Raw genomic sequence first — 12,604 nt, 5'->3', positions numbered from 1 at the left:
CATCCAGCTCCCTTCCACTAAGGCTGTTTGGGGTAAGCCCTGCCCCCATGTGCAGTTAGCCCTGCCCCTACACGAAGCCACTCCCCCAGCAGAGGAAGCTCTCTGGGTAGCCACCCTGGGAAGCTCCCCGATATGAAATCTTCATTTGTTAAGTCTCATGCCCTTTACCGGTATCTTTCTTTTCCTAATATTGCTTCGGGGCTGTCCCAATGCGTGTTTGCTTGGGTTATGCATGATCTTAAACCTCCCCAATGCTTGCACATTTGCTCTGGGGATTGACTGTTTGTGCGCAGGAAGTTGGTCTTTCCATGCAGGAAGTTGACATGACATTGCCCCCTGCAGGCATTGCCCCCTGCAGACATTGTCTACTTATCACCAAGATGTTTTAGTGGAACTCAAAGCCTGTTGACTGCTTCATTAAAAATGGTTTCTTTGCCGCTGACTTCATTAAGTTAAATCTACTTTGTTGCAAACTTTCTCTTTTTATTCCCCAAACGCACATAAGTAGAGGAAACGCTTGGCGGTAACAGCGTTACGGAGCAGATGGTATTGCTTCAGTTTAGACTGACCCATAATTCTCACGTGTATATGTTTAATTGATATGTCACGTCGGCTGTGGCGTAGGCAATTTATTTTCTGGTAGATTCTGGAAGTCTTGTAAAAGTCAAACTCAAAGATTTTTAAATGTACACTTTTTCTTTTATCCTATTGTTGTCCTGTTGGGCCCACCAATGATTGTACCTGGGACCTCTCAGGATTTGATCCCAAGTCTCAGGGTTTTCCCCCCCAATCTAAGGGTGAAGGGTTAGATTCTCAGGGTCACACGGTCTGGAGATGACCCCTTCCTATTGTACACCGCTGTGATCGTATACAAGACTCCCAATTGGTGCTTTTGCTCCCCTGATATCCCTGCTTGAATGCAGGTGACTGAACTAAGTGGGTCTTTAAATAATGACTACTTAAGGTTTCCATGAGGTTTTTGAGCTATTTGGGTAACACATTTGGCGAGTCGCTACATAGAATCTTCGCAATGTGCTATGAAAGGGTTAATATTTTGAGTGAATCGGGGTCAGCTCATTTAGAAAGTTCCCGAGGATGCTGATGACTTGTACAAGCCTGTCGCAGAAATCGGCGTCCTCTAATTAACATACCCCCCTCTCCGGCACCGTATGTGGGGTATTAAGGGGATTGATCTAACCTAGGCATGGGGCTGGATATACACAGGGACAGGGCTAGCCCTATCAGGAGGGATAACAAAACAGGAAGTAGACAGTGCCGGGGTAGGAAGTTGGTGCAGCTAAACAGCACTTCCCCCAGCGACTTATTTATTTCTGTGACTGTCGGGAAGCAGAATCACCGAAAAGGCTGCTAGATAGTAACTGGTTACTAAGTGAGGTCAATGAACATGAAATAAATCTAATTAAGGGGTAGAACAAAACTGGAGATTACTCCCCGTTTAATATTATATATTTATCCTACATATCTATGCAGAACACCAAAGGAGCCCAACTGAAAAGAACATACAATCAAGAGGCATCAAACGGGCAAGCGGAGACGGGGAGAGACTCGGTGCGGTCATCGAGCCATTAATTATGGGGATGCCAAAAAAACATAACATTTTGCTTGAGAGTTATGTAGTGGATATCAGGAGGCTACGGCAGTATGTCAGCTCCCTGACGCCCTGTAATCACACCATATCCACGCAAGCTGGCTTTTCTAAGATTTATACGTCTAAATTGCATAGGATTCCTAATATATTACACTTGCGTTTCCCCATTAAACAGAAGTTATATTCTCTTCTTTTCCCAGCTAATGCCTGAATTGGGAATAGCAGTGTATAAATTCACTTTACTGTTAATAACTTTTGTGTCTCTTTTTATGTTATTAATTCACTTGTTCCTTTTTACTGATTTTAGAAGTCGGGTCTAGTTAGAATTCACAAGGCATCGTTCTCAACATCGTGCAATATCCACTTTTACCACCAGGGGGCAATACATCATTATGAAATAACTGGGTCCTGCGTCTGGAAATAGGGCTATTATATAGAGCTATAGAGTTTAACATAATGACTTCAGTATATAAACCAATCACACGTAACCCTCTAATAATATCATATTTGATACAAGAGACAAAATACACAAGGACGGCAGAGACAAGGAAGACCAACTATTAAACTAGAGTTAACTATTTTGCATTAAATAATCCGTATATGTTACGTGAAAACGTAAGGCTGGTTTAATAATGAAAATAATAATATATAATTAATAATAATATAACATATGACCAGTAAATGATGTCCCGCAAGGAATGGAGAACATTTAATGAAGGATTTTTGGGAGAAAGCACTGTTTGGGACATAAAAATACTTTTAACTGTATTTCTAGGTCAGAAGTAGATTATGTAAGCCGTGACAGTCATATTCTTGTTTCCTTCTGAAACTGAAGCTCCTAAACTCCTTCCGTCCAAATCCGGGCCATAACGATAGATGTCGCAGGACATCCCTAAGGAAGCTTGCATTGAAATATAATTTCTTATACTCATGCGCACGCTTTTTGTTCCGCTCCGCTTTAATGAAAATTGTGCAGTTGTCTAGAACAGTCTTTCTAGTGCAGCCGCCAGACCGTTCCCATATGACCGTCCGCCTATAAGGTTCTGTTCTGGGTTTTTGTAGAGTCCTGGAATAGGAAACACAAGTATTATATCCCAGGCTGTGCATGTATGTATATATACACGAACTTTCACATGTTTGGGGTCACTTAAAATGTCCTTGTTTTTGAAAGAAAAGCAAATTTTGCTCCATTAAAATAACTTGAAATGGATCAGAAATCCAGCGCAGACGGGGTTAATGTTGTAAATGACTATTGTAGCTGGAAACTGATGATTTGTAATGGAATCTCTTCATAGCCGTACAGAGGCCCTTTATCACTCCCATCACTCCTGTGTTCCAATGGCCCTTTATCACTCCCATCACTCTTGTGTTCCAATGGCCCTTTATCACTCCCATCACTCCTGTGCTCCAATGGCCCTTTATCACTCCCATCACTCCTGTGTTCCAATGGCCCTTTATCACTCCCATCACTCCTGTGTTCCAATGGCCCTTTATCACTCCCATCACTCCTGTGTTCCAATGGCACGTTGTGTTCCCTAATCCAAGCTTAAATTTAAAAGGCTAATTGATCGCTAGAAAACCCTTTTGTTACAGCTAGAAAGTTCCTTGTTATCCATGAAAACAGCTTAACGACCCCAAATGTTTGTGCAGTAGTACATATACTATATATATATATAATCTCTGTAACAAACCCCCCTGAAAACCACTTAAAATACCCAAATACCGTGTAATACCCTGCAAATCCCTCTTGGGGTAACAAACCACTGCTGGAACAGATAACGCTTCTATATAAGAGGAGCTTTGGTTCAGCATAACAGAGAAGGGCAATATTCACAGTGGTAGATCTAGTTGATCCAGGATTACTTGGGATCACAATTAGATAAATCTAAATAAAAGCTCAAGATTCTTCTTGATGTCAAACAATACAATCAGGAATAACGGGGACAGGAATAATAAGTAGATTCCAATCACATCTCAAAGTGTGTGGGGGGGCATTTATGAACTTGATGTCCATGATGATGATAGAAGTTGCCATCTAGTATCATTAAAACAATGTCTGGTTATTTGCCCCTACGCAGGCTGTTAACCCTTTGCAAACATACTGGATGTACTTTTGGTATTAAAATATTTAATGGGTCAGAATCCGTATATATATATATATATATAATATATATATATATATATATAATTTTTTTCCAAATATATTTTATTAAAGTTTGCAATATACAACAATAATAAAATAAGGGGGTAAACAAGACTAAACCCAAACTTTTGGAAGCCGTGGCCTTCTTCTGCGTTTTTTTTTTTAGAGATTTTCAATATGCGTATACATGTTTTCACCATTTAACCCCCAGCCGAGATGTGTGGGAGAAGAGGCCGTTGCCGTGTTTAAAATTTCCCACCTCCGGAGATAAATTGTACCAAATACCAGAGCAGAATCAGCGTGAGATAATAAATAAACTGGAAAACTATGATTTTAAATCAGACATGTTTAGGGAACCAGTTATTGCAGTCTAATAACCCCAGATCATGTATGTACTTATTCCTCGCTATATGCACCTTTCGCTTTGTGTTCCTCCCTTTTTTATTCTGTCATATACACAATAATCATAATTTAGCTTTTTTTTTTTCGGTAGTTGCCTAAATGCAGCCATTTCTGGTTTGATTACCACCCCCCGCGTGCCGGTACACCCAGCATTTATGGTTAAAATGCTTCCAACAATGTTTTCTGACAGCCATTCAGGCTTCCAGTACATTTATAATATACAGCATTAAACGGCACGCTGGCCGCTGCCATTAAAGCATTTATTTCATAAATATTTCTGATCTGAAAATCAGATGCTCTCCGCAAGCTCTTGACCTATATTTTTTTTCTCAAACTAACAGCATATTTGTGTTTATGAACCAGCATTTAAACATGTTACGCGAAATGCATCAGGGATAAATGGAAGCACTTAACCAAAGTGGTAAGCCTGGCGCCTCACCCTATCTAACTATGATGACCGGGTTTTTTGTTAAGCCCTACACATCAGAAAAATCATCGTTAGAAGCCGCAGGCAATCCGTGCCAATAATAGATCTGTTTGTAGTAGATAAATCATAAAATGTCAGGATTAAAGACCTGAGATGGGATTTTCGCGGCGCGTTTTGCACCAATTTTTTGTGTTGCATGTGATGTGAAATGCGTCAGAGTCCATTTTCTATCTAATAACCATTAATGCCCATTGTACAGCGCTGTGGAATATTAGTAACTAGGAACTCTCCCGGTTAGGCTACCCAGAGCGCTGCCTTTTGTGGGGAGTCTTTTTTCACACGGGCTAGCTGGCTGTGTGGGGGGTAGAATTAGCCCCAGATAGTAAAAGTGTGTGTGGGGGGGTGCCCCTCCTGCCTGGAGAGAGACTCATTTTTTATTGAAGTCTCAAAGTGATAAAGTGTGCCCCTTTAGGGGCCACAATGGACAGCAGATCCCTAAATGTTCTGGAGCCCCACTCCCCAAAGGGAAATGCAACTTCCACCTTTCCTCCTTGGCCCAAACGAGAACCTCAAACCACAAAAAGAGAGCGGAGACCCGGGGAAGCCGCCTGTTACCCAGAGTCTCCCGGCCAAACCCAGACCGTTCCCAAGTACGCTTACTACACTTCCCATTGTTTTATACTGCAAACCATAAAACACTTAGCATATCTTTTAGCACCTTCATAAAAATAGACATACAATTAGTCCTTCAAAGCCATCATCGTTTAGAGATTTTCAATTTTTTTATTTTTTATTTTTTTTAGAAAATAAGCAAAACAGGACATAATGTAAATATAATGTAATTATAATAAGATACTAAATTTCCCCTCGCTTATTCACCCGTACTCGGAGGTCGTAAGCTTAGTATTAAAATTCTGGTTGGACGTAAGAGGCAGTAATGATTGGTAACGAATCCTGGCTACATCTTTCTGTGTAAAGAAGGCTGAATTGGTAATAATAGACTTTAAAGGAACAGCCCATAACTGTACTGTTCCTTTAACGAGTCAGGTACTCCTATATTTAATTTATTATTTCATCTCGTTTAGTTTATTGTTTATTACGTGAAACTCGCGCAGCAGCCAATTTACTATGGGTTCCGGTCTGCCAGGAGCAGCTATAAAACCTTAATGAATGGAGTTTATGAGGTATACAATCCCATTTATGCAAATATTATTAGATTGTAAAAAAAAAAAAAAAAAAAAAAACCAAGCTAACATTCTTTATGTTATTCTAAAAAATAATAAAAAGACTGAACTTTGGCGCACACCTTTATATATTTTGAAACCATAATAATAATGGATCAGAAATCCAGCACAGACGGGGTTAATGTTGTAAATGATTTTTAGTGGAATATCTTCATAGGCATATAGAGGCCCTTTATCACTCCCATCACTCCTTTATCACTCCCATCACTCCTGTGTTCCAATGGCCCTTTATCACTCCCATCACTCCTGTGTTGCAATGGCCCTTTATTACTCCCATCACTCCTGTGTTGCAATGGCACGTTGTCTTCGATGATCCAAGTTTAAGTTTAAAAGGCTAAATGATGGTTAGAAAGCCCTTTTGCAATTATGTTACAGCCAGAAATGTCCTTGTTTTCCATTAAAAAAATAATTAAGTGACCCCAAACTTTTGAACGGTGGTGTGTGAGAAAACACACTGATTTAGATGGTGTTTGTGTGTGATACGAATATATATTGTCAAATTTTAATAGATTTAGCAGCAACACCAAAAAGGGAGAAACTCGTCTCAAATAATGTAACCGCTAGCTGTGTTGTGCATCAGTGCCATTTAAACCCGAAATGACCTGGAGACGGAATGATCAGGCTGGTTTCATTTCACATGAAAAAGCTCGTAACATTGACCTATCGCTGGCTGTTGAGAAAGCTCTATAAATTTTGCTTAAGTAAGTTTACCTCCAACAAACAGCAATGAAAGATGTGCGATCAAAGACGCTCCGGACAAACACAAAGCCAGCCAGCTAATATAACAGTTATTAGGCATTTTTCCCCACAAACAATAAAAATGGAGAGAGCCGGGCGATGTTTTACATTGTTAGCCAAACTCTTCTGTTGATTGCTTTCCTTGGCTAGAGCCGGGACGATATAGCCCGTAGTTTCTCTTTTATAGACAAGAATGAAAATAAAGTGCGTTGCTCGTGTCTAGCAGGATTAGTTCTTTTAAGGAGTTTATTTATATGGGACTTATATTTTCCAGCCAGGACGGTTAGCTCTGTTACTTTGTTCTCCTGACTTTGTAACATGCCATCAAAACCATGTTTATCGACACCTGTAGACACGTAGTGACATCATAACAGTACCGGTTGGCCGATCTAAGGTTTTCAGGATAACTTTATGGACGTACAAAGGTTTCTTGGATTCCTTTAATGTATTGGCTCGTATTTCTTCCACTGGAAGTCTGTTCTCGGTAGCTGTCACCCTTTCCATACAGTAGAATTGTCTCCCATTACCCCCTCCACCTTCTAGCTCTATAACGTATCTTCTAGTACCTGTGCTCTTGGACTTTTAATGCGTTGACATTATCTGCGACTGTTCGTGTTTCTAAGTCTTGCCTGGGATCCCTGTTAGTTGGATCATGTACTTTTTTTTACTGAAGTAGGAGTCCTTCCTCTCGATATCACCACCAGAAAGCTGCCACCAAAATGACCATCGGCAGCTGTAAGACGAGTAGACTCTTTTCCATCACATTCAACATCGATGATGCAATCTATTATTACAGCTTCTCACCTGAATTTGCCCAACAAACAAGCCCATGATTTATAGGCAAGTAGAGATCTCTTAGCTGGGTCCTCACTCCACCGGGACTTGTCTCCAACACAACCACAACGAAATCCCGTCTCCAACTAGACAGCAGCAAGTTCCTGCTAATGGTAGTATTTGTGAGCTTGGTAGACAGCTGATTGTTGAAGGATCCTTCTGAGTTCATCTAGAGAGTCCATCATATCATATTGTAACAGCAACAGAAAACCAAGAAAAATCTCCGTGCCGGCAGCCCCTCCAACGCTGTATCCGGGTAGTGGGGGAAACAGAAAACCAGGGCATATTGGTCTTTGACTCCCTACATGGGTCGGTTTTGAGCACCAGAATGCGGGTAGACCTGAAAAATATAATATAAAAATTCACTATTTTAGCTATAAACAGTTTAGACTACGTTACGTGGAAAATTATTTGTATTCATAAGAATGATTCAAATGCTTCTTTAATTTTACAGCAAAGGTGGTGGTCCAAAGTCGAGTTTCCCTTCAAGAGTCACAGTTAGGACCTGCGGTGAGTGAGGGGGCACCAACACTTTTTTCATATGCTAAATGCTATATAGAGGCATATTGTGAATGTTTGTGTATGTAAATATATGCTTAAAGCACCTTAAATTGGTTGCTCTTGTTTTGTGTCATGTTGGTGGCAAACTTATGTGAAACATGGGAATTTTTTTAGCCTAATTATTTTGGTAGATTTCACCCTTTCAGGATTATGTTTATTGATCATCCATAACTGCAAAACTATTGAAATCCATGAAAACACCATCTTCTGTACTCTTTTTTTTGCTTATCAAATACTACCTTTCAAAACTTTGGGGTCACTCATTCATTTTACTCGTTTTTTCAAAGAGGCCCTTTATCACTCCCATCACTCCCGTGTCCCAATAGCCCTTCATCACTCCCATCACTCCTGTATTCCAATGGCCCTTTATCCCTCCCATCACTCCTGTATTCCAATGGCCCTTTATCACTCCCATCACTCCTGTATTCCAATGGCCCTTTATCACTCCCATCACTCGTGTATTCCAATGGCCCTTTATCACTCCCATCACTCGTGTATTCCAATGGCCCTTTATCACTCCCATCACTCCTGTGTTCCAATGGCCCTTTATCACTCCCATCACTCCTGCGTTCCATAGCCCTTTATCACTCCCATCACTCCTGTGTTCCAATGGCCCTTTATCACTCCCATCACTCCTGTATTCCAATGGCCCTTTATCACTCCCATCACTCGTGTGTTCCAATGGCCCTTTATCACTCCCATCACTCCTGTGTTCCAGTGGCCCTTTATCACTCCCATCACTCCTGTGTTCCAGTGGCACGTTGTGTTCGCTGATGCAAGTTTAGGTTTAAAAGGATAATTGATTGTTAGAAAACCCTTTTGCAATTGTGTTACAGCTATAAATGTCCTTGTTTTCCATGAAAACAACTAAATGACCCCAAACTTTTGAATGGTAGTGTTGACATTGTAGTCACCGGGTGCCAAGTTGGGTCAGAATATATTTAGGAGTTTTAGCGGTAGTAGTTTCAGATGATTTTAGCCGTTCCTGTCCAAATGACCAGTTCTAAATGTGTTCTCATTCCATCCCACCGACCCACCAGAGAGTAATTACTCAGATTTGTGCCACGGTGACATTTCTCAGTGTGAGCGCTGAGAGCTTCCCCGGCGTATTATGTCTCATTAGAGCTTCGGCAACAGTTACCGGCCCTGAGGATGTGAGAGACCCTGACAATGTTCTCCTAATAATGGGTGCTGCCTAATTAATACCGCACGCTGGCATTTTTTTTCATTTTGTTCTAACCTGTAGTTTCATGAATTCCCCCTTCGCTCTCATCTCGCGTTGGAAATGCCAAATTATTATTACTATTATTTGTATGGAATGTTGTTTAATTATATTATTCAAAGTTAAAAAATGAAAGAAATTCTGCACATTTAATTATCGAAGGACTAATGTTTTACGCCATCGTCTCTTTCAAATCATTTTGCGGCCATCTGTTAATGCAACTCGTTTGTCCGTAGATAGAAAGTTTTGGGAATTTGAATAGGAGAAGAGAAATTAAGGTCTGCATGTTGGTTGTAACGCAAAGAAATATAAATATGTTTGATATGTTTATCTATGAAGTATAGGGGATTGTTTTTTCTTACATTATTTCTTTATATTATAGTTGTCAATGTCCCAGCTGACCGCCTCGCCTCGTTATCCAACTATCAGTCACTCTTCTAAGCTAGCTCTGCAGCAAGTCCCAAGTCAACTCATGCCTTCACCGATGGCCTACCAACGTTCTCATGCTGTAAGTAGCCTTTTTTTAGAACATAAGCAACTAATAGTTGTTTTTTTTTTTTTTTACTTTTAATTGAAGAAAAAAAAAATATATATATATATATAATCTTATGTATTAACATGCTATTTTCTTTTAAAATGTAAAAAGTTATATATAACATCAGTGAACTGCCACATTCTACCCTGAAAGCGAAACGTGAATTAAAATAGGGCTTTCTGATTCATTAAAAAAACCCACAAATATTCCTCAGTTTATCCTCCGTTGTGACTGTTTGGGGAAACTATTTCCAAAGATCATGTGAGGTGACACTCAAAAGCATTTGCTTTAATTATAGATAAACCTCATGGCTGACTGAAAGTGGCATGTCATTCACTTTACTTAATGGAATTGTTTGAGAACGCACTTCCAGTACAGAAAATGTCCCTTTTTTAAAAATAAAGCAAGGCTCTTGTATGTGTATAGGAGCTGACAGACGCTAAATGGATTAAGGTCTCCTACTGTATGGAATGTTTTTTTTCTTAATGCTAAAATTGTAGTTGTATACTAAATAAAACTGTAAACATAAGAGCAGATATTAAAAGAATAATGTGTGTCTATGTCACAAGGTAATGCCCTTTCTAGATGTATTAACTGTATTAACTTACTCAGAATTATGTGATTGAAAGACTTACATCTTCTAAATTTGTAGGCTTCAAATTGGAACAGTCATCATGTGTATAAAATCAAACCGTGCATTGTTGTCAACGGATATACTATAGGATCAAGGGATATACACTGTAGGATCAAGGGATACACTGTAGGGTCAAGGGATACACTATAGGATCAAGGGATACACTGTAGGGTCAATGGATGCACAATAGGATTAATGGATGCACAATATGATCACGGGATACACTTTTGGATCAAGGGATACTCTTTAGGATGGAAGGGGATCAGTTGACGAGCGAGTTTGCTGGAGAGTTGTATTTCAGCTCCTTGACTTCATTTTGTATTACGAAGGTCCAAAGCCCCAGCGACCTTCTGCTGCAGGAAGAGCATGGCTGGCCGAACGTGTTCTGCGCTGTTTTTGCTTTCAGTTAATGAAGTCCCACTCTGAGAAGCCTACAAATACATGTGTATATTCAACAAAATACAGGAGGAACAAGTCTTTCAAAAGACGAGTAACGTTAGGACAAGAGGTCTAAAAGTAGACGGTCGTGGCTTAGATGCAAGACAAGTAAAGACGGTTCTCCTGTACTGAGAGGGTGGTAGATAAGTGGAACAGCCTCCGATGAGACGGAGAAGTTAATACAATGAGGGAATTTCAACACATATGGGATAGGCATATGGCTTTCATCAGGATAGGCAGATGGTTTTACCGAACGCGAGTCCAAGAAACAAATAAGATTCCACTGAAATCCCACATTCTGCTTGCAGTGAATATACCAAATTGCCAAATATAACCATTATTGAATCTACTATTTCATCAATTCATTGTTTTATGAGCACAATTTAAGGGAGAAAGGGACCAACGAACGCTCTAAACGTTTCAGGCAAAGAGTGCTCTGTCGTAGGCGAGCGGAGAAAAGAGTGTAGACCTGCAAGGATAAAAAGTCGCAAATTACCAAGCTGGCCCCTAATATTTTATGTCTGACTTCTGTATAAAAAATATCAAGAAATGGCTGACTCGATAACACACACATAGATTCACAATATCTACCACTAATCGTGTTCATTGCCTTTAAAAACAGGTAATTGGGGGGAAATCAGTTTATTTATATGGTGTGACACACAGTATGATGGATAACCAAATGCTTTGTGCTGGTGAAAGCATTAAAGTGTTATTTCCGTATGTATATTTGATGTGGAATTGGAAATATCCAGGGAACAGCTGATTCAGATTGTATGGGATTCCTTTTAATATATTTTGCTTTATAGGGCTAATAGGATTAAAAGCACCATTTCACTTGGTAGCATATATTTAAGTTGCTATTAAGTAAAAGTAGCCATTACTCTCCCCGGGCATCCTGGAAGCAAGAGAAAATGTTCCTGGTAAAAATAATAAATAAACGCATTTAACGCCATCATTTACATTGTTAGCAGTCGGTTTGAGATTTAAGCCGTGTCGATATGCTGTACGTCTCAATACCCAGCTGCACAGAACAATAAATATCGCAGAATATAAAAAATCTACCGCTTTCATTTCGAGCGCAACATTAAAACAGACAAATATTGCTAATGTAAAGGCTACGGTTAACGGGGCTGATTTACTAACGACAGCGCATGAAAGACGTCGGGTTACGCTAATAAAAATTATTGATGGGGTTAAAAATGAAATGAAATTTATAATTCCGCTATTGCATTTGCATCAAGGCTTCCCTACGCATGGATTCGGCACGGATCCCCCAAATACAGCCCAGCCAAACCACCAACACCCCCAATCAGGAACCCTTTAAGTACCAGACAGGGGGCCACTCCGACTTCTTCTCACCTCGAGAAAGGGACGTGTCGTCCCGAAATGTCGGTTTGGCATATGATTTGATTGAAAAGTGTTGATAAAATAAGTCCTGTGACTGCCGGTCATCTATTTGATTGACCCAACTAACTAACCCCAGTTCTTCTGCGGATTTAGGCCGCCTCGGTTGCTCCTCTATCTTCATGTAATGCCAGACAGACTCAGTGATGTGATAAAAATAAATTAATAGCGTGTTTATTTTTGAAAACCCTTACTTACAGCATTTTTTACACCTAAAACATCTACACAGTACTGTATATCGTTAGTGCCTCTCTCCCTCGCTCTCTTTCCCTCCCCATCTCCCTCTCTCTCCCCCTCTCTCCCTCCGGCCTGCCAGGCTTTTGCCCAGTGTGCCAGATGGCCAGACCTGTCTATCATCTACCCATCTAATCTGTCGATCTATCTAGCTAGCTGTGGACCATCAAACGACC

General features: G+C 40.2%; 1 protein-coding gene across 1 annotated transcript in view; it reads left to right on the top strand.

Annotated features, from left to right (window-relative positions):
* NPHP4 (nephrocystin 4) overlaps nucleotides 1-12,604 on the top strand; it is a 79,689-nt gene that overhangs the window by 34,252 nt on the left and 32,833 nt on the right. Inside the window, exons 11-12 of the mRNA XM_053452415.1 lie at nucleotides 7,852-7,907; nucleotides 9,563-9,688. Of these exons, the coding sequence (XP_053308390.1) occupies nucleotides 7,852-7,907; nucleotides 9,563-9,688 (182 nt within the window). The remainder of the gene's footprint in view (nucleotides 1-7,851; nucleotides 7,908-9,562; nucleotides 9,689-12,604) is intronic.

The sequence above is a fragment of the Spea bombifrons genome, chromosome 12, assembly GCF_027358695.1.
Source record: "Spea bombifrons isolate aSpeBom1 chromosome 12, aSpeBom1.2.pri, whole genome shotgun sequence".
NCBI lineage: Eukaryota > Metazoa > Chordata > Amphibia > Anura > Pelobatidae > Spea > Spea bombifrons.
This window is presented reverse-complemented; position numbering and strand designations above follow the sequence as displayed.